The sequence below is a fragment of the Ciconia boyciana genome, chromosome 4 (assembly GCF_034638445.1).
Source record: "Ciconia boyciana chromosome 4, ASM3463844v1, whole genome shotgun sequence".
Lineage (NCBI taxonomy): Eukaryota > Metazoa > Chordata > Aves > Ciconiiformes > Ciconiidae > Ciconia > Ciconia boyciana.
This window is the reverse complement of record NC_132937.1, coordinates 53,721,753-53,745,568: the sequence shown is the minus strand read 5'-3', so window position 1 is coordinate 53,745,568 and position 23,816 is coordinate 53,721,753. Positions and strand designations below refer to the sequence as shown.

At 41.7% G+C, this 23,816-nt stretch overlaps 1 protein-coding gene across 1 annotated transcript in view; it reads right to left on the bottom strand.

Moving 5' to 3' along the window:
• Positions 1-20,623, bottom strand: part of ADAMTSL1 (ADAMTS like 1) — a 468,435-nt gene extending 447,812 nt beyond the window's left edge. The window contains 2 exon segments of the mRNA XM_072860932.1: positions 19,945-20,061; positions 20,063-20,623. Of these exon segments, the coding sequence (XP_072717033.1) occupies positions 19,945-20,061; positions 20,063-20,623 (678 nt within the window).
• Positions 20,624-23,816: the final 3,193 nt, after the last annotated feature.

Here is a 23,816-nt window from a genome sequence, read left to right as displayed (position 1 = left end):
GGAGAATTTTCACGTAAATTGGAAACTCACAGACCTGTTTGTTTCTGGTGTAGCAGCCAGTAGGTCTATTCTGTAGCTTGACTATGCAACAGCTATATCAAAATTTCATTAGTACATTTTTATTACATACTTATCTTACTGTTATTCAAAATATTTTGTCTATATTTCAGCAACACTGCCAGTAAGTATAATAATTTAAAAACTTGGTGCTGTCTTTGCAGTTAACTTTTAAATTTTGTTTAAAAACAACTAGACACCTCAGTGCTCCAGGACAACTTTGTTTCTAGGAGGAAAAACATGAAATGAATTTCATCTGCTCCCTCACAATTGATCAGAGGAAAAAACACCCAAATTACATCAACAGTTTGGGATTCCTGCCTCCCCAGGTAATTGCCTGCATAAGCATCCTTTCATTACATCTTCTTTATTAAGGAAGAAATAATGGCTGAGAAACTGTACACCACCCGAAAGAAGCAGCTTTGTTTGAAATACTGGCAGTACCATCCTCCCAGGTCCCTCCAACTCTTCATCTCCATAACACTGCTCAATCACTGATGCTTCTGTGATAAAATAATCCTTCAAATGCCAGTGTGCCCTTCAAAAATGTATTTTATTTCTAACAATCAGAGAATTTAAAAAGAAAGGACTTTTCATTTTCAATACGCTTTACAAACCTGTTCCTTCTCTTAACCCTCTTTTTCCTCAAGTAGGTGAAGTATAATCACCATGAGACAATTACAGTCCTAAAATGGCCTAGCCAAAGGCTGTGGAGGCTTTGTGCTGAAGCTGGCAATGAATTCCAGACTCTGTTACTCATCCTTTAATGGGTAAATAACCAGGACTTTATCTCTTCCTCTCTATATTAGTCTGCAGATTGCATTCAGCATTTTAGTTTAATATAAATGTCATTCCTTCCTTCTCAGACACACATTGTCTTTTTTTTTTCATAGACCTACTGTTTTATTTTAGTGGACCCTTTCCTGGGGTAACCCTGAACTAGTCAGAGACATGTAAATTTATACTAATTAATGACTTACCTACAGTGGATTAACATCCTTTGAATAAACATTGGTCTTGACTGCAAAGACAAATCAGCAATAAATACACCTACTGTAAAATACAGTTGTAGTAGATAATAGATGTTGTTATCACAAATAGACATGTCATCTGTAAAACTTTGAGTCCCAATGCGTGAATGGGAATCCACTATGTATAGAAACACAAATATACCTTGTAAAGGACAGATGGAAAGAAGTAGCATACATTGAAATGCACTTTTATACATGCTATACTCCTATACACACAAACAGTTACAGAACAAACCTGGAACAGGACAATCTACAGGAGAAATCGCTTTGTAAGTAATCTGTTTACACATACCTGATCTATCCACAGCTGATTTCAATTTACATCTTACCGTATCTGACTTGGCAAAACCTGTGGACCCTTAATCATGAAGCAAACTGATTTCATAAGGCTCTCATGTTACACCATTACCTATCTTCAGAAAATACCTGCTTTTCTTTTTCAAGTTATCCTGTACAAACCAAACAGTAGATGAAAGGAACATGTCAAATTATCAAAACTCAGTTCAGAAACTCAAAGATCTCCTCAACTACAGTTCTCTCAGCTTCTTTTAAAAAAATCTTGAAACAAAATAAAAAAAAACAACTTGTAGCAAAATCTACATATACTGCACTATTGCATTCATACAGGTGAAAAAAGGAAAATGTTTCTCTCTTCTACTTTTGCAGTTTCACTGATGATGAACCGATTGCAGTGATATCTTCAGAAATATTTTTCAGGTCTGATGTGCAGAATTGAGCTGCAATAAGATGTGTCAGCAGTAGCACGCTTCTCTTAGTGGCTGATTCTACTTGTTTCAACATATATCGCTTCCTTCCTAACAAGAAAAATTCCTTCAAACAACATACTGAATTAATCACACTAGACTCTTTCAGCACTCACAAAATCAGCTTTTTAATCCTCCCTGTTCTCAAGCCATTCTGAAACACAAATCCTAGACCCAGTGATACCTGGTCAGCTCTATCTGCTGCTAAACCCCACACCAATATCTTCCATTCAGTGCAGCCCCTAGCCCCCTGTCTCCACTTACATCTGGAAAAAGCCTATGAATCAGATGATTAGTCCAGTTACCTCCACTTTCCCTAAACTAATTGCAACTTGAGGCCTGGCATGACCAGAGCACCTGAGAAACAGAGCAGTAAAGAAACAGGCACATGTGGGTCGCAAACCAGGCCTTGCCCGAACTCTCAACTGTAGAGATCAAGTAATGAAATCAGCTCTTCCTGCCCCAGTTACCTGAGCCCAAACTGGATACCCAGCCCAGACTTAGCCTTGGTGAATGAGCCTAGGTCAGCTCATTAGTTGCATTCAGTTTCTTCCCACTTGGGCCTTTGTTTTTAAATCCAGTCCATCAAATTGACTTAGTTAACTAAGTGGAGTTAACTAGAGTTCTTAGGCAATTTTCAGGTTTACTTAACTTATAATTTCAAAGACGTATTTTTATTCTATACTTTACGGAAGAAAAACTAAAACAAATTAAAGCAGTGATTCGTTATGAAGCCTCTATTAGCTATAATTGCCCTTATAGTATTGTGATGCAGTTTCCTTGGGAGCCAGGAACTCTTACAAATCTGTTTAGTTTTCAAGTATAGCTATTGCTCAGTTGCGGGCCACAAGTGTTGTACAAACTTCTATATGGAGCTTTAGCATTCTATCTTTATCTATGGACCCTTTTAAAAAAAAAGATGCTTTGAATAAAATTCGGATAACTTTTTCGTCTGTTTAGCATTTCCTTCTCTCTGAAATTGCAGGTTTTGAATCTGTGTCCTCCAGAGGTTATTTTTTTCCTTCTGTAAAGACAATAATTGTAAGGAGCCCTGAAAAACCTACTTGTTTTTCTTGTGTTCACAGCATACAGCAGTTCATCAGCTATGTTTATAGATTCCTGCATGTACACAATATTTAACAGTGTTCATGCGTGTATCTGGCCCAGAGGATCTGGGTCAACATGTTCAAAACCCATTCATCCATATGAATGATTCTTTTTCTTTTGGATATTTAATTCTAAATTGTTTGATTATTTTTCAAGTCAAAAAACCAATTTTATTTTCACAGGTGTATTTTTTATATTAGTGGGAGTATAAACTGCCAGTCAACACCACTCTTACAATACAAAATACCCATGAAAACTTGAACAAAGTTACATTTGACAGGATGTAATGCTAAGTTACATTAAATTATCTTCTCTTCCTCAAAATCTAGGCTATATCATAATAAAAGGTAAGGAAAATCAGGTAACTGTGTGGAGGACTTTCAAAATAGTAAATGTGGGGGTTTATACTGGGTAAAACTCACTGACTGAAAATATAATTGCCTTCCTGTATCACAATCTGAAAAAAAGCATTCAAACATCTGATTCTAAGAACAGGCTTCCTCCAGCCCAGCAAACATATTTAAACTAATATATTTGGTTACCTGCTTTGCTGTTTCCTGCTTTTCATGAACATTTGAAAATCCTGGATATTTTTACCATTTAAATATACAATTGTCCCTTTCTCTGAACTGCAGGAAACTGATTTCCATCCAAGAACCTATGGGCATTTGGAAAATATCTATTCATGCACATATAAACCTGATGCAATAAATAATATTTATACACTCATGCACATTTTGCCAAAAACTTAAAAATTTTCAACTCAAACTTTTCAACGCATTTTAGATATTTAAAAATCTGTTTAGCAAAAATTTTTGTGTGCTTCTCCATAAGCAAAAACTGTAATTGCACCTGGTGCTCTATATGAGTCAGAGTTATGCTGGAGTATCAGGAGGGTGAAAGATAGCCATGCCTCTTCCCCCTACACTGGAAGGAGCTGGGTCACTTTTCCAAGCTGCCGAAGTGAAGACTCATCAGGGGATAAAAGCTAAGGAAAAAGCAAATGACATCTGGCTGAAGGCTTTCTGCAATGTCTCACCTTTTCTACCAGGAAATAAAGCAATAACAGCACCCAGTGGAGGGGAAGGGGAGCATTAGGACAAAGTAAGAGTTTTCTGTTCAGTTTTTCTCCTATTATTAAGATGCCTGAGGAGCGGGGAAAAAGCCTGTCACTTTGTCTTCCAGAATGTGCATTCAAGCAGTTCATCCCATCCAAACAGGACTTTATGTTATTGCATTACCCACTGTCCTTATCACAATCCAACCTTCACAACTCAGGAAGTTGAAGCAAGTATTTGGAAATGTTTTAGTCTCCTCTTTTCAGTCTGGTTTGCATCCATATACAACCTCCATCCAGGTTAGATCTAACCAATGCCATTTACTAGAGGAATGGGAACACTAAGAAAGGACTATATGCTGCAGAGATTTACGTGGATGACAAAATGGATTCATTAGGTACAATTTGGGAGGCTCTATCTGCTTCTCTTTTCAGAAACAGACAATATCTTCCTCATAGGGCAACCACCAAAATTCATGTAATACCTTAGGACAGAATGAAGCATGTTGGGAGACCATTGTAGTTGCTTACGTATAAGCAAAAATTCAGGGCACCTTTAACCCCTTCTTTTATTTAACACATTGTCTGGGAAGGAAACAGACTGGAACAACTGGTGTACCATTTCTTTTGCTATTATCCTTACCCTTGAGAGGTCAGGTGAGCTTTTTCCACACCAGGATTCACAGAATCACAGGATCGTATAGGTTGGAAAAGACCTTTAAGATCATCAAGTCCAACCATAAACCTAACACTACCAAGACCACCACTATACCATGTCCCTAAGTACCTCATCCAAACGTCTTTTAAATACCTCCAGGGATGGCGACTCAACCACTTCCCTGGGCAGCCTGTTCCAATGCTTGATAACCCTTTCAGTGAAGTCAAATTTCCTAATATCCAGTCTAAACCTCCCCTGGTGCAACTTGAGGCCATTTCCTCTCGTCCTATCACTTGTTACATGGGAGAAGAGACCGACCCCCACCTCACTATGACCTCCTTTCAGGCAGTTGTAGAGAGCAATAAGGTCTCCCCTCAGCCTCCATTTCTCCAGGCTAAACAACCCCAGTTCCCTCAGCTGCTCCTCATCAGACTTGTGCTCCAGACCCTTCCCCAGCTTCGTTGCCCTTCTCTGGACACGCTCCAGCACCTCAATGTCCCTCTTGTAGTGAAGGGCCCAAAACTGAACACAGTATTCGAGGTGCGGCCTCACCAGTGCCAAGTACAGGGGCACGATCACTTCCCTGGTCCTGCTGGCCACACTATTCCTGATACAAGCCAGGATGCCATTGGCTTTCTTGGCCACCTGGGCACACTGCCAGCTCATATTCAGGCAGCTGTCAACCAACACTCCCAGGTCCTTCTCTGCCAGGCAGCTTTCCAGCCACTCTTCCCCAAGCCTGTAGCGTTGCATGGGGTTGCTGTGACCCAAGTGCAGGACCTTGCACTGAACCTTGTTGAACCTCATACAATTGGCCTCAGCCCATCAATCCAGCCTGACCAGGTCCCTCTGCAGAGCCATCCTACACTCAAAGCACATCAACACTCCCACACAACTTGGTGTCATCTGCAAACTGACTGAGGGTGCACTCAATCCCCTCGTTCAGATCATTGATAGAGATATTAAACAGAACTGGCCCCAACACAGAGCCCTGGGGAACACCGCTTGTGACCGGCTGCCAACTGGATTTAACTCCGTTCACCACCACTCTTTGGGCCCGGCCATCCAGCCAGTTCTTTACCCAGCGAAGAGTACACCCGTCCAAGCCATGAGCAGCCAGTTTCTCCAGGAAAATGCTGTGGGAAACCGTGTCAAAGGCTTTACTGAAATCCAGATAGACAACATCCACAGCCTTCCCCTCATCCATTAGGCGGGTCACCTTGTCATAGAAGGAGATCAGGTTGGTCAAGCAGGACCTGCCTTTCCTAAACCCATGCTGGCTGGGCTTGATCCCTTGGTTATCCTCTACGTGCCGTGCGATGGCACTCAGGATGATCTGCTCCATCAGCTTCCCAGGTACCAAGGTCAGGCTGACAGGCCTGTAGTTCCCCGGGTCCTCCTTCCAGCCCTTCTTGTAGATGGGTGTCACATTTGCTAATCTCCGGGCAGCAGGGACCTCCCCAGTTAGCCAGGACTGCTGTTAAGTGATGGAAAGGGGCTTGGTGAGCACTTCTGCCAGTTCCTTCAGTACTCTTGGGTGGATCTCATCAGGCCCCATTGACTTGTGAGTGTATAAATGGTGCAGCAGGTCACTAACCATTTACCTCTGGATTATGGGGGTTCCATTCTGGTTCCCATCCCTATCTTCCGACTCAGGGGGCTGGGTACCCAGAGAACAATTGGCCCTGCTATTAAAGACTGAGGCAAAGAAGGCATTAAGTACCTCAGCCTTTTCCTCATCCTTGGTCACTGTGTAATCACACCAGGATTCAATACTGTGGGATAACAGAGAATTTTGCCTCTTATGAGAGTGGAGAGGGTTAAAATTCAGGAAATGAAAAAATAATCACACCAAATTAGACTGATGGTTCTCCCCCTCTTCTTATTTTTCCTTAAACCATCCTGAAATTCCATGTGAATCCCCAGCAATGCTGTAATCTGAACAAACTCAGCATAAAAAATAAGTGCACAAAATACTTTACCTTAATTGAGTACTTAATCTGTTACACATAATTTAAATAAACAAACAAAATATCGCTCAGCAGGATTGAAAGCACTTATTAAGGCATTTTCCTTTGAGTTACCAATGACAAAGCAAAGTATAACAGTCTTCATTTCACAAGCAGTCATGGACAACATGAAGGACTAAATAGGCAGCTCCCATAGAATCATAGAACGGTTTGAGTTGGAAGGGACCTTAAAGATCATCTATTCCCACGCCCCTGCCAAGGGCAGGGATATCTTCCACTAGATCAGGTTGCTCAAAGTCTCATCCCACCTGGCCTTGAACACTTCCAGGGAGCGGACATCCACTTCTCTGGGCAACCTGTTCCAGTGTCTCACCACCCTCACAGTAAAGAATTTCTTCCTAATATCTAACCTAAATCTATGCTCTTTCAGTTTAAAACTGCTACCCCTCATCCTATCACTACACTCCCTGATAAAGAGTCCCTCCCCATATTTCTTGTAGGCCCCCTTCAGGTACTAGAAGGCCACCATAAGGTCTCCTGGAACCTTCTCTTCTCCAGGCTAAACAACCCCAACTCTCTCAGCCTGTCCTCATACAGGAGGTGCTCCAGCCCTCTGATAATCTTAGTGGCCCTCCTCTGGACCCACTCGAGCAGGTCCATGTCTTTCCTGTGCTGGGGACCCCAGAGCTGAACACAGTACTCCAGGTGGGGTCTCACCAGAGCAGCGCAGAAGGGCAGAATCACCTTCCTCAACCTGCTGGCCACACTTCTTTTGATGCAGCCCAGGATATGATTGGCATTCTGAGCTGCAAGTGCACATTGCTGGCTCTTACTCAGTTTTGCATCCACCAATACCCCCAGGTCCTTCTCTGCAGGGCTGCTCTCAATCCACTCATTGCCCAGCCTGTATTTGTGCTCGGTATTGCCCTGACCCAGGTGCAGGACCTTGCACTTGACCTTGTTGAACTTCATGAGGTTCACATGGGCCCACCTCTCTAGCCCATCAAGCTCCCTCTGGATAGCATCCCTTCCCTCTAGAGTATCTATCACACCACTCAGCTTAGTGTCATTTGCAAACTTGCTGAGGGTGCACTCAATCCCACTATGTCCCTGACAAAGATGTTAAATAATAGTGGTCCCAATATGGACCCCTGAGGGACTCCACTCGTCACTGGTCTCCACCTGGACATTGAGCCATTGACCACAACTCTTTGAGTGTGACCATCCAGCCTATTTCTTATCCACTGAGTGGTCCACCCATCAAATCCATGTCTCTCCATTTTAGAGACAAGGATGTTGTGCAGGACAGTATCAAATGCTTTGCACAAGTCCAGGTAAATGACATCAGTCGCTCTTCCCTTATCCACTGATGCTGTAACCCCATCGTAGAAGGCCACGACTGCAAGACTTACAAGAGGAATGAAACATACAAACCTCAACTTTCAGCTGCATGATCACAGGGACATCTTCATAACAGAGTATTAAATAAGGTTGGTTTCATAAGATGCAAAAATATTTTAACTCCCGCATTAATCCCAAGAGCTCTTTTCAAAAAAAAACCCAAAACCCACAACCAACAAACAAAGCAAAAAATAGAACAGTAGCTATGCCAGTAGTACTTTTTTACTTGTACTTTTATTAGCCACTGGGGTCAGATAATCTTATCTGCTGCAATCTTAAAGTCATTTACATCTTAAAGTCATCATTACATGATGAAATATTTTTGGATCATATGGATTGCTGACTAACCATCTACTTAACTATGTTTTTTTTCTGAATAGGTTGATGAACCTATTGCATTTTATCATATTACGTGCCCACAGTGACCCTGTGATGTGTCAGCTTTCTTCTGTAGCTATAGTCACTGTTTCAGAACATGTTCTATTACAGTTAAAATCCCATAAGGCTATTACAGGAGCCTGACAAGGCTCTAAATACACTTTTATAAAAAGCTTGGGGAGCAGCTTTATACTTAGCCTTCTTCCATGTTTTCATCTTGGCTTGAGTTTTTAAGGGGGACTAGGAAGATCCAAGCTCTCAGGTTTACAAAGCCAGAATCTGATCTGCACTAAAGCAGACACAGAACAGCACTGAAACCCTGTATGGAACTATATCTAAGTCAAACCAATGTTTCATATGGAAACAGACCACTTTGGCTTTGTATAGATAGGAGAGAGGTAAGCTTTCAAAAATACAACAACACATCAGCAGTAAAATCCAACACAGGCAGCATTTAATTCCAAATCACTAGCATAAAGTACATATGTAAGGGTTCTAACACGTTTTTTAAAATACATGTTTTCCTCCTCGTACTCAAATAGTCTCAATACAGTGCCAAATTATATTAAGGATGGAATCAGCTACAGAGGAATATTCCTTTTATAACAAAACTAGCCCATCCTTTACTGCACAGGTTCTTTCCTTTGTTGTTCTCATATAAACGATTCAAATTATTTTAATGAACTCTTGGGTTTTCCTCTATATTCTCACCTTGTTGGAGGTCTGATGTCACATAAATGGCATAGCTTATAGTTGTAATATTTTTCTTGGTAGTAAACCAGTTTGAAAGGGACCCAGTAAATACTCATTTTAACTGCACTCCAACATCCAGAATTCTTTATGTGTGATCTGACATGAAAACATGCAGTCTCCAAGAGCAGGAAAAGGGTTGTTCTGCAACCCAGAACATTTCAGGGATCTTGTTAAAATATCATTTCTTCTTCCTTTTAGTCAGCAACCAATTAATAGCAGTATGCCAGTGCTAGACATGTGGCAAGACTCTGGAATTACAGTTATTCATTACAGTTGAAGATAGTTTTGATGCTGTATAAGCCTCTCTTCATTTTCCCCAGACTACTGCTTTATGATTGACATACTGAATAAAACTTGTTCTAGGTAAAAATTTCTCCTGAAAGTTAAGGTTTAAGTTTAAGGAAATTAAAATTAAAAGCACTGCCACCAAAAAAAAAAAAAAAAAAAAAAGATCTCTGTTATGATTTCTTGAAAAATATTTCAGATTCAATACAAAAATTTAATTTACATCAACATGTTCAAAGACTGCTCCATCACCTTAATGTCAGGAGAGAGGGACATAAGGACATGGTACAAGCTAATTTTAGCATTTTAAGCCTGAGCAGAAATCCATGTTCCTCTCTTACAGAAATTTGAGATATCAGAAATGTTCCTGCTACAGTTTAAGAAGAAAAAAGAAAAGAAAAAAAAAATCACTGACCCCTGCCCTCCAAGAAATCTTATAAATCTGGAGAGAAAACAACTAAACACCACCCACCTCCCGCCAAAACCCTCTGAACAGCTTGCAGGTTTCACTAGTTAAACTAATTTCAGAACAGTCCACTTTGACTAGGCATGAAGTACAAAGTTTCAGATAATTACAGAAAAAAAAAATTAAGCCTGACAAAGTCAAAATTTTTTACTTCAAATATAATACAAATAAAGCTTTTAGAAAACATAAGAATAGTTTCTAAAATTTCATAAAGCTCTAGAAGTAATCTTTTCCTAAGAAGAATTTTTTTCTGATGAGTAGACATTTCTTTAAAAAATGTTCAACTATAGCTTTAAAATCCTTTTCCAAAATTATCTTTTAGTAACAAGTCTAATAATTTTGTGGAGTTCATTTTCATACACATCTAGTAAGGCCATTTTCCCACTATCAGGGTGCAGTCACTTTTATATTACCTATCTGAAATGTTAAGCACATCACTTATCTTTGCTGTCCCATCTCAAAGAAAATCACAGCTTGCTGTCCCCTGACTGCCACAGGTCAGTCAGTCAAGGGAAATGCAGAAACTACCACCTGTCTGATGAATTCTGTTGTATTTCTCCCTCTGAACAGAAACCAAGCATCAAGTTTTCCTGTTTCTCTCCCTTATGTGTCTTTTCTAGCAGACAAAAATATTCTTCATTGTGTGGCTGTTCAGTGTCTAGTAGATTCTTCAGTTATCATAATAAAAAGAATAAGTTAGGTTTCCAAATTGTATTAAAAGTTAATGGCAGTCAGGTAACCCCTACGCTCAACCCCCTTGAAAAAGCCAGTCATCAAATAATAAACCCTTTCTACACTACAACCTCACTATGATTAACCCAGGGCAGTTATGTTTAAAATTTGCCATTGAAGATGCGTATGTTCTACAACGACACTGTTTCAAACCACTTTAAATCAGGAAAATTGACTAAATAAAACAATGCAAAGATAAAGCCATTTCCTGGTCTTTGATTCAAAACCCAAAACTACATAGTCCTCGTTTCAGTATGCTCATTTACTCTTAAATGCAAAACATCATAACAATGTTATGACACTGTTGCCAAAAGCATCAGAGACTGAATACAGAACAGAGAGGACAGAAACAGTTTTCTAATAAAAATGTTAATACAGTACAAGTGTCTAGGTTAAAAGAAAAACTGACTTCTTTCCTTTCTGTGTGCAACTTGTATTTGTTCTGTATCTTAGTTTTGCTTACTACAAATTAAGCATACTTTTGGTAGTGCGTAAGTCATATTCAAAATCACCCGTTAAAACATCTTCTCTCTACCCCCTGTAACTGGATGCTAAGGTAATGAGGGCAAGTAGCTTTCAAATGTAGAAGGGATCTTTTTTTAATGACTTTGCCCCACATAAGCATATGCAGGTATATAGGTGCAAGACTGTAATAACAGCTTATTCTTGTAAGGGACTACAGGGTAAGGATACATATTGTTAGCAAATTAAAATGCTTAAGCATTTATGAACTATCCAACATGAAAATATAGAATTTAGAAAACAAATGGAGAGCTCAATTGCTCATAAAATGAACTTCAGTAGGAACCTAAATACCAACATAAATATTCCATTGAAAGCCAAAGGTTCTGACCCATCTAGCAACTGCTTTTTAATCTTCTGAAATACTCCTTCATAAAGACTCAGCAAAGGTAGGTTAGCATCTCATAGAATTTAACCTTAAACAGGACAGTTTCTACAAAAACATATTTGTAGACGGGTCATTAAATATAATGCTGACTCATACCTGAAAAGCATCTCTTAAAAAAAAAGGTTATATTCAAAGTTTGAAAATCACTCACCTCCAGGATAAACACTGCCTTCAATTAATCACTGCAGTGCAGCACAGAAACTTGTAGGTACTTTATTTAAACTCCAAGTGGATTTCAAGAGTTTACCTCTTGACAGCAGTCTTCCACTAAACAGAATTTGAAAAGCCACTGTACAAATCACAGATGAAGCATTATGCTTCAGTGACAGTGCTCATAATAAGCCTTTGGATGCAATATCCGGTGCCATTATCTGTGAGTTAAAGGTTAGAAGTAAAAGGCAATGGGGGAGAACATACCAAACATAGAGGTCTTGTTGCCTTTCTAAGGACTGTTCAGACACAGTCTCCAAATCTGCAAATACCTAAGTTGATTCATATGACTGATTTCACAGGTTCACCGGGATCACTTACAACCGAAGTTACAAATGCACAACACATTCACTTTTTAGCAGGAGCACAGCTGTAGCAAGAGGATTCAGAAAGCCAGGTAGAAGTAAGGGGGGAAGAGGAAAAAATATTTGGAAATTAATTTCTGTCTTTTACATTGGCATACCCTTTTTTCTTTGAGAGATTTTGCAAAGGCAGCTTTTTCTCATTGAAACATACAGGTGTTTAAAATGTCAGATACCAAAAGGAGAATTTTCTAATAAAAGTTCAGAGAAAAACTAAACTGTTTTCACTTCATAATGGTCCCATGCACCACTCTATGCACCAGTCTACCATAGTAAATTGCCATGAAATTATTGTCACCGCCTATTACAATGAAGCAGTTATTCTTTCCTCGAAAAAAAAGTTTTATAAATGTGTCATTTTTCCAAACATTAGTTAAGCAAAATGATCACTAAGACATTCAGCTCTGAACTTTGCTGCCTCCTTAATTCTCCAGCCAACTGAAAAATTTTAAACACTTAAAGATAAAATTTTCTGAAACTGAAAGGAAAGCTTGAAATGTCATTCATCTGTTAAAAAAATCTTCCCTTCTTCATTTCGCCTTCTGTACCACGACATAGCTCAGCCAAGCCCATGGCAAAAAGGAAGGGGTGTTTTATAGTGCAGCAGTTGGTCAGTCATTTCTTCCTGAGTTAGCGTAAGTCAGGATGAGTCTTGCTCCCCTCCATTTCCTCTAAATAAACACTGAGAGAAATAAAATAAAATAAAATAAAACATGCAGCCGCACAGGACTAGTTTTTTGGCTATTATATTACATAGTAATGTCATTCTTATACATGAAGTCTTTCTTTCATATCAGCTTTTCATAGAATCAAAAAACATGTGCAGCCCAAAGAAAAACTGGTTCATGCAGCCCACCTGAGCTACACGGAGAGTGGCAGTATTATTATAACTACGTCAAAATCCACAAGCAGGTCTTTCCGTTCAATGCAATACATATGCCTGTTTAATCGTCAAGTCAAAACAGAACTAAATTAAACAATTACTGGCAGTTTTGTGTAAATCCACTCTTCCATTATTAAATGCCCCATTGAAAGAACTGACATACATGGGGTCAGTTTAAAAAAATATATTTGTACAGACAAAAATTCTGGAAACACTTGATTGAGTCAAAAGTAACAGTATCAAACAACACTCCACAAGCCATATCTGGGACTGATGTAACACAGTCATTATTTATGGCACCTAGCCATATAGGACTATGAACAAATGGAAGCATGGATGCAAGAACAGGCTTTGTTTAATTCCTCTAATGAATATTATTGGCTGAGATGGGACAGTCCTGCTAGATCAACCACTCCATTCCCACACCAGTCCTGAACTGGTGTGTAAGCACCACATATAATAGTGTTCTTGTCCACTCAGTAGAACAACATGCTTAAAGAACCAGGCTTTCTTTTATCCAGCAGAACCCATTGTTATACTCTGATTTCCCCTGTATGTTCAGTCCAAACTATGCAATTTCTTTTTTTCTCTCCTTTCTTTTTTTCTCCTATTTGTAGAAAATGTAGCTGCATGTCAAACAACACTAGTGATCTATTCATCACACAATTTATTCCAAGGTACCTAGTGCAGCTCCATTTAATATATTTACCAAAGGCCTTGAACTGTCTCCTTTCTTTCCATTTCTCCCCCTCTTGGTAACTTTCCTTGCACATACATGTTCAACAACTATGCTGACTGCACGTTTCTCTCAAAAGGCATACAAAATACATACCCTTAAGACTGAAAAGGGTCTAAAGAGTTTAATTAAATTTAATAGGGGCATGACTCAGATGCACATGGCATTATTCACCAAGTCTTGTAAACAACATGTTACATTGCTGTTACATCACTTACTAAAACAGAAACGTCTTGTTTACAGCTGGGACACAACTGCATTTTTAGGCTGCAAAGTGCCTTAAGGTGCACCATAGTAACATGTACCCATGTACTTGAGCTGTTATGGGAAGATTTAAAATACAGGAGCAGAAGCATACAGGGAATACTGTGGCTGCTAAATCCAGCTAATGACTTGCTAGTCTACTCACCATACATCATCACATTAGCAGACTTCATCATGTTTGATCATCTTATCTTATACATGCTTATCTAATAGCCACACAGAATTCCTTAATCCTTGGGACACCTAGCAGCAATAATTTACATCCTCTGATGTTTCCATAAAGCTCTAGTAAAGTCTACTTTGTGCACCCAATGTGAACTTCTACACCAAGGCCAGAGATGCATGTTAATGCACAGGTTACATTTTTATTAAGAGAAGTAATTTACAGGGACATGAGACTGGAACATGATACTAGTAATCTAACCTAGATTATCAAAAATTATAACTCCACTTTTTGAACCATACGTTCATTAATCCATTCTGCTGTCACTCATTGATGATAAGATAATAGAGCATTCCATATCCGTACCTAACTGTATGATTGCATTATCAACCCAATTACTGCTGGAAAGACTCACGAACAGGGCAATATTTTTAAATCTGTGAATTTTGGCATACAGCTCTAAAAGAGGAATGAGATAAAATTTCAAATCAGATAGACGCCATAAAAGTATAGTTTGATTCCCTCTTTTCCCTTCATCTTAAGGACACAAAAGCTATTCCAGAAGAGTTGTTTACTGGGGTCACACAAGAAAGCAACAAGTAATATTGTCAGAGATCATATAACTTGTCAGAAGCTGTACAATCAGACCAGTGCTAAAATATTCCTATTCCCTGTGTTTATCTCTTGACCTGTTGTAGCTCGTTTCATCTGCATTTGTATCTCACAAATCCTTCATTCACCCCACCTTTGCGCAACACGTCCAGATGAAAAGATGACTGTAGGATCCAGATGTAATATCAGTTTGTGAATAATCTGACTTTGCCTGGTGCAACAGGAGAACAGGAAGTACAGCTTCTTTCCCCGACATATGCACATATTCACATATGGCCTGTGAAAACGTGTGAAAATGCTGACAGCCTAAATCTCTAGTGAGATGCAGGCTACGAATGCTCAGAGACCTGTAACTTAAGCAAATTTAGTCTCACTTTCACAATTTTAGCAATAGACAACTCCAGTGCAAGGTCTTCCTCTTGCTAAATTTTCAACCCTTCTTCACAAAGAAACTAAGGGAGCTTAAGGCTTTCATGAAAGAAAGGTCATTAGAACTGCTTCAAATTACATTTTTCCCCATACACCTGAATTCTCAGAAATGGCTCTACAATTGTGCATGAAACTTTCCTAAAAACATTTGGCTGAAGTCAGGTGCCTGCCATGGTAAAAAGCTAGCCCAAAGTCTTCTCTTCACCAAATTTGTAAGTAAACAGCAGCTCTGCAGAAAAGGATGGGGCAGGGCCAGACCTGGTAGATACAAAGTTGACCATGAGCCAGCAGTGTGCCCTTGTGGTAAAGAAGGCAAATGGTATCCCGGGCTGTATTAGACAAAATATTGCCAGCAGGTCCACGGAGGTGATCCTTCCCCTCTACTCAGAACTGATGAGGCCACGCCCGGAGTCCTGTGTCCAGTTTTGGGCTCCTCAGTACAAGAGAGACATGGATGCACTGGAGAGAGTCCAATGAACGACCGCAAAGATGATGAGGGGACTGGATCATCTCTCATACGAGGAAAGGCTGAGAGAGACTGTTCAGCCTGGAGAAAAAGCAGGCTCAGGGAGATCTTATTAATGTATATGAATACCTGAAGGGAGCGTGCAAAGAAGACAAAGCCAGGCTCTTCTTAGTGGTGCCCAGGGACAGGACCAGAGGCAATGGGTGCAAACTGAAACACAGGAGGTGCCCTCTGAACATCAGGAAACAATGTAAGAGTGTTTTTTTTACTGTAAGAGTGACTGAGCCCTGGCACAGGTTGCCCAGAGAAATGATGGAGTCTCTATCCCTGCAGATATTCAAAAGCCATCTGGATGTAGTCCTGGGCAACTGGCTGTAGGTGACCCTACTTAAGCAGGAGGGATTGGACAAGATGACCTCCAGAGGTCCCTGCCAACCTCTACCAGTCTGTGATTCTGTAATTCTAATTAGAAGGGGAGAGGGAATCTTACTATTTGAAACAACAGGAACTTCAATGATATGACAGATGATGATGCAAAAAGAACATACCTTCCTGCGGCTTCATGCCTTCAGCTGACAATATAACCATTAACCCATTTTATCTACTACAAAGCTCAAACACCAACTCCAATCGTTAAAGTAGCAGAAGTTTATTTAAGCCTTCCACAACAAGGTGAAATTTATTTGAGTTTCCTCAACTTTAACATTACCAGCCATAATTATGTTCATCAATATAATTTTGGTCACAATACTACCAAGATCCTTAAGAAACACACTACAAAATTATTTTGATGGGTACAAACTGCTTTCAGGATGATTCTACATGAAACAAGTAGGGGTATGGTGATATTTCAGTGGCTGACTAGGTGAAGTATATAAATTTACTACTTACATTCTAGTTTTTTGTCCTCGTCTCATTTTTTTCTACAGTCTCATCTAAAATGCTTCCAGACTGACTTATTTTGACCTGTAATATGGTCAGTTTTTCAAACGCAGGGATTGTGAGTGTATTCCTATTTTCAGTAGCTTTGACCAGCTTTGTTTCTGACTTTATTCAATGGAAGAGAAAGTTACAGTCTTCTCTGGACAGTGGAACAAAACTCAGTGGATTTTTTCTTGGTAAGTATTTTGTTGGAGAAAAGGTAAAGGTAGATGCTTAATATAATTTACTATTCTGTCACTACATGCAAGTATTTTAGAAGGATGCTTTCTTCTCCATATGACCTATTTCCTAATACACAAAATACTCCCACTTCACTTCCTCCCACCCTGTAACACGTGTCGTGGACATACAAAAGGAACACTGTAGCAACCACACTATTTAAATATAAAAATATAATAGGATATAGCAAATATGAGACATGAGTAGTCTAGGAATACAATGACAAGCATGAAAATTCAATTTACCAATGGTCTACATTTCCCTACACCCCTTCCAGATCTAAACCTGCTCATATGCAGTCAGTCCATAAAACACATGTGAAAATGCCTGCACTTATTCACGAAGCTCATACATGAAGTCTTAAGTGCAGCTAAAAGCTGAGTCTACTACAATAACTATTATGTCACAATGAAATTTAAAAAGCCAGTTTAGGTTCTTTTGTTGGGGTATCTACTATAACCTCTTCCACATTTTTTTCAATTTGCAACAGCAAATTAAAAAAAAATCACTGTGAGAAGAATCACTCTAAGAAGAGAATTTACACTAAAACCCAGTATATAGGTTTATAGATTGAAAGGCAGACAAAGTTATAAAAAATGGTGATAGCCATTCCCTGTCAAAATTATGCAAAAAGAAGAGGAAACTGAAATTCTACAGGAACACTGAACTGAGGACGCAGTAGGAATGCATGCCATTCACAGAAAACTAGCACTTAATTCCAAAATACAGCTTGAAAATAGATTTCAAACCTATAATTATTAATGAAGCCTATTTATAACTAATTAAAAGATCCAATATGGTCTAGTTCCTGAAAGACTTATAAAATAGTAATAAAAACAACACATAATTTGAAGACTCAGTTTACTTCTCCTTCCAAAAAAAGGTAAAGGGTTTTGTATGCTCCTTTTTATCATAATACAGTATGGCAATATCATCCAAATCCTACATTCATGGTCATACTTAGTACATGAGAACAATCATTTTTCATCTTAATTTAATCTAAAATTTAGATTAATGCAATGCAGTGTGACAGAATTACAGTCATTCTTAATATCTTCTTTGTGATACATGCACATACCTGTGACTGCTTAGTAAAGCATAACTTTAATCCCCACTTATTCCACTATCTCACATTACAAATGCTAGAAAAACAACAGGAGGCTTCCCGGGTTGATTATGTTCTTGGCCCTAGGAAATGCTGTCCATGAGGACAACTGATTTTATTCACACTATCACTGTGTAAATTTGAGACTAGAGGCAGGAGGCAGCGCCAAACTCTGCTATTTCAAGAGTAACACTATCTCAGTAACTGTAAAATGAAATTCATGTATCAAGTATCATGTATCACGTATTCAAGTATCCAATATAAAAGCCAAAGGAAACTAAACTGCTGTCTGTTCCAGCTCCCAGGCCACTGCACTGCATCTCACTTGCTCCACACTTTTTCAAAAGTAAGCCTGAATATTCTGTATTTGTATGTAAAAAAGAAGCAAGGAGCTATTTTAATTCCCCACAAAGAGAAGCTGCTTGCAAGAAAGAGGGCAAGCAGGTGCACAGGGCCAGGATAAGCAGGGATGGAGCCAAGTGCCAGGGGAGATCAGCTCAATCTCAGTCCTGGGAAAAGAGCTGGTGGCAGGGTTAAAGGATGTGACAGATGAGGTTTCCATTGCAGGATCACAGCTATTATGGCTCTAGTGGCCTTTATCAGAAACAGATACCAGATCCCATCAGACATTGGTCTCTACAGGCCAGTCTGGTCGCTCCTGAGGCACACCAGTGCTACAGATGCACCCTGCAGCCTTTTGTCAACAACTTTTCCAGTTTACAGTCATGATCCAGTCCTGACCACACGCCTGCAGGTGTAGGCTGGCACCACACCTCATCCCCCACGGCCCCCCGCTGTGCTTTTGAATCATCTCCTTTGCATGGGATCCAGAAGCGGCGCAACGACAGAAGGCAGAGTAGTCTAACATAAAAGCTTCTCTATCAAAATTAAGAACTTTACTCAGATCACTAGGCTAGCCTGCTCATGGACGTACAGTTACCACACAGGTTCAAGGGAGGAGAAAATGCGTGGTGCGGAGCACAGGAGGAGACCAGAAATGTCCTGTTCAGCAGCAGCGTGAAGTTATAGGGAGAATAAAGTTTCTACTTCAAGTGACCCTGTGCTTTTTTTTAAAGTATTTTTTTCTTGAGAGGGTTAAATTAAGCTAATGCCCTAAACGCAACAAGATCATCATCTTTACTGCAAATGTGCTACTACTTATTTAAAACTCATCTTCAGAATTTAAGAACAAAACCAAAAGGGGATGATTTAGGAGAGCCATGTTCACACTTGCTTTTCTTTAGGGCACATACAAAACTGAAAGTGAGTTCATTTATATTCTCCAGAGGCCTGACTGGGGCATCATCAGAGAGGCTATTTTTTTTCTTTCTTTCTGTCTTTTTTTGTCTTGGCTAGAGTCTGAAGTAAAAGCTGGGCAATGGCAAATTGATGACTAAGCAAAGCAAACTACCTGTAGAGCATGTTAGAGGATGTAAATTAAACCCAAGGGAAATGCAGTGACACGGCCCAGCTCAGCGCTCTGCTTTCAGAAGGAAATACCCGCCTGAGAAACGCAGGCGGGGGACTCCCAAAATTGCTCTGCGTCTTGGACAGTATTTCCCCCCCCCGCCCCCCGAAGGAGGCTGAGAACCTCATCCCCCGACACTCGGCGAGGCTCAGCAGTCCCGTAACTTTCTGTAATAAAGACACTCCCATCCTCCCTTCCAGAGAGCTGTAAAACCAGCCTGGCGCAGACTCCCGGAGACGTCCGCTCGGCAAACACAGCTGCAGGCAGAGCCTCCCGCCAGCCCTCCGTGCGGGGCAGTGGCTGCGGACAGCCGCGGCAGCTACCTGCCGGCTGAGGAGGAGCCCCGCCGCCGGCCGGGGCAGCGCTCCCCCAGCGCGGGGACCGGAGCATCCCGGCGGCCGCAGGTGCGGAGCGCGCCGCCGCGCCCCGCGAAGCTCCCGCCGCCACCCCGCAGCAGGGCAGCCCCGGCCCGGCGCTGCCCCCCGGGGAGGCGGGCGAGTCCCCGGACCCCCTTACCTGCGCGGCGGCGAGGAGCCCCAGGGCGAGGACGAGCAGGGAGGCGGCAGCGCCCCGGCGCTGCCCCGCCGCCGCGGCCATCCTGCTCCCGCGGCGCTCCGGCGTGGTGCACCGGGGGGCCGCCCGCTCCGCCGCTCCGCGCCTGCCTCGCGGCCGCCCCTGCGCGCCTCTGCGAGCGGCGCGGGGTACGCGGCGCCTCCGGGCCCCGCAGGGCAGGGAGGTGCGCGGGGGCGCGGCCCCCCGCTGCCGGACGGCGGGGAGGGAGGCGGGGAGCCGCTGCCGCCACCGCCGCCGGTCCGCCCCCGCCCGCCGCCGCCGCCGCCGCCGCCGCCTCCCCCGAGGCTCCCCGCGGGCTCGGGCGGAGCGGGCACCGCGCAGGGTGCGCGGCGGGCGCGGGCCGCGCCCGGACGGGCGCACGGGCAGGGACGGGGCGCGCGGGACGGCGCCGCAGGCAAGGACGGGGCGCGCAGGCAGCGGTGGGGCGCGCAGAGAGGGGCGGCGTGCAGGCGAGGATGCGGCGTGTGGGGAGGGATGGGGCGTGCAGGCAGGTATGGGGCACGCCGGCAGGCACGGGGCGTGCAGGCGGGGATGGGCCTTCCAGGGGGAGGCAGACACGGCTGGGGCGCGCAGGCAGGGATGGGGCACGCGGGTAGGGGTGGGTGAAGCAGGGACAGGGCATGTTGGCGAGGGTGGGGCTCAGTGGCAAGCACGAGGCGGGCAGGCGTAGCCAGTCATGCAGGCAGATGCAGCCATGTGCTGACCCGGCGACGGGCCCCCTCCTGCAGTGGTGCACTGGTCTTGCTTTCTTCGACGCGCTTGCCGACAGCGCCTGTGAGCATCTCTAGGACACGTAGGCTGAAATGCTGGTGCTGCTCACGCCTGCCTGGAGGTGCAGGCTGCAGGTGCTTGGCCTGGGGAGCAAAGCCCCTTCATTCTCAGCTGCCTTCAAGCCTTCACTTGAAGGTGTTGGCTAGTACCTGCAACTCCTGCATCTGCTAACAGAACAGCCAAAACACGAGCTGTGGCAATCAAATGAGAGCATCAACCTGGCCAAATTTGTGTTGGCCGCTTGTGAAAGGTTCGTGGCAGCTCCTATAAGTCTCTTGCAAAACTACAAGAAAATGTATTGTTATTACACTCGTTTCTAAAGCTCCCACCATGAGCCTATTCGAATGCTCCCATAGCATCTGGGCACATGTATTTACATACTTGGATTGTCCCTGGAAAATGCACACCTCATTGAAGAGCCAAATAAATCATATGGGAATCCTAAATAAAACTATGTTGATGAAGCAGCATGTGCATGGACTAAAGACTGCCACATTTCTCTTCATCTTTTATGTGTTATGTCAGCCATTGTTGAGAAAGTCTTTGCCCTGTGCAGAGAAGGCATGTTGGGTTTAAGGCTCAGATCTGCACATGAAATCATAACAGCTCTTTTACGTTGAGATTTATAACCTATTTCATCTGATAACTCTCTACAACCTGTTATTTATACAACAAACAGAAGTGCTATGGTTAACATTTTAGAAATGCTCTTTCAAGTACAGCTACATAAAGCACAGTAGCTTAATTTGAAAAGTGCTTGCTTATTCAAGTACACCCAGGAATAATCTATGAATATGCATGACAGATGAACTTCTGGAATTTTTGTTTTCTTTCTAAAGACATACGGTTGGGCAAAGATGTAAACATTCTGCAGTTCTTGTTTTTATTAGCATGTAATTATAGAGGTTAAAGCTCCTGTATGCATGGAGTAGTGTGGTCTAAAATATGTCATAAATGCTGCATGATCCAAGAAACGCAATTTGGCTGAACAAAACATGACATCCAATTTGTCAGGAATGAGCTGTTTACAAGTTTCATGTTGCAAACTATGCTTATCTTTTAAGAAATGAGGAGGACATTTCCTGGCATTTACAACTGTCTGAAGGGCCTGAGGGTTCAAGGTAAAACCAAACTATATGTTAATTGTCAGGAAATGTTTTATTGACAATTGTTACTGTTTGTGTTATGAATTCTGTATTATTAGCATATAAAATGTAAGATTTCTCTATTCTCACACTGACTTTCTAGCTACAGGTGATTTTACACTCCTTTGATATTGAAAGTGTACCATTGTTGTCTAACAGTGATGTAACAAAAAAAAAGTTATTTTTCTTACAGTTGTGTCTAGAAGAACAGTTGAGTTATGCATTAATGACTGGGGGGGGGGGGGGGGGAAGAGCTTTCTGAAAGTGTCTTCCCAATTAAATTGACATGTAGACATTTGCCAATACTATTTTTAACCAGAGAAGAACTTAATAGAACTTACAGAGGTATGCTTCGTGAGGCTCACGAAGAGAGCCTCACAACAATATTGTGAGACCCACAACAATATTGCCAGGCACAAGATAGCAAATCTACAGTGTCATCAGCCCAGAGATCTGAGAAGACTTAGGAAGATTTAAGATCTTTTAAGATCTAAGAAAAGATCAAGGCTTCATGTGTAGGGCAGGAATGTACATAAGGAGATTTCCTAAGGAATGACTTTCCTTCTTCAGAAAAAGAGATGGGTGACAACTTTGAAGTCATTTTTAGCGTTAGCCAGAAGAAGGCAAATAATATGCCTAGCAAGGATATTTTCTCCACATTTAGAATGCAGGCAGGGTATGCTCTTAGAAAACCTAACTTTTTCCTCCCAGCAACATTGCCTTGGTATTACAAGATAGGATTGCTCTGTGTCTCTTTCTGTTTCCTATATAACTTCTGTATTTCCTGCAGAAATGGCAATGCATTTTTAAACACAGAGTTGGAGCTCTAAATTCAGGTAGAGCCTCCGAACAGGCATAATACATGGTAGGTTGATTTTAAATTAAACATCTGAGGCTTAGGCATTTTCCTACATCGTTCTCAGAATTACACAGCATGTTTGGCCAAAATGTTCCTCTGTGCTACAATAGTGATGTCCCACTGCTCCCAGTATTTCTGCAGGATTAATTCCAGGGGCCCAGGTTTTCCAGTGGCTTAGAAGCTACGAAGGGGGCCGCATTTCCATTTAGATATTCACAGTTTCCACTTAGGTGCTTGCATAAATAGAACTTGCATCAGTGAGCAGCAGCTTGTGTTGTAAGTACACAATCCTTTCGCAAATGTAGAAAGTTGTGATACTTTGGTCCTGCTTAGATGGTTGGGGGTTCTGAACATGGGAGAGCTCAGGTGTCTCACAGGGTAGGTAGGCCCTTCATTCCTGTATGTCACCTGCTGCTCAGTGTAGGCAATTAAGACCCCTAGCACTTTTCCAATAATATAGAAAATGTGTGATAAGTTTTCCCTTCTTTTCCTCCACTGCTTGCCACTGATACAACGATTTTCAGCTTGTTTGACGGTTTCCATTCCATAGGTAGAGTTAGCTCAGGTACAGCATGGATGAAGTACATTGTATAAGTATCTTCAGATTCCTTTTCTTCTGCATTCTTAACTACACATTATTCAAAGCCAGTAATAAGTAGCAAACATGATTTTTCTTTATAGTTAATATCTGGCATGACTTTGACTTGAACCTTAGAAGTCAAATAAATTATAACCAGTGGAGGAAGCATTTTATGCAGAAAACAGCAATGTTGGAAATATTAAATTTTTTATTGAGCTAAAAGTCTCATTCTTGAAAAGTTAATCATTTTCCTTAGAACATACAGTTTTGATAGTGTAGTTCCATCCCAGATGGTGAAGCTGAAGGGGATTCAACCTCTAGAAATATGTCTTACTACCAATTATAAGAACGGTGAAGCAGAACATCTACAACTCTGCTCCCCTGCTATGCTATCTCCTCTCCTCTCCTCTCCTCTCCTCTCCTCTCCTCTCCTCTCCTCTCCTCTCCTCTCCTCTCCTCT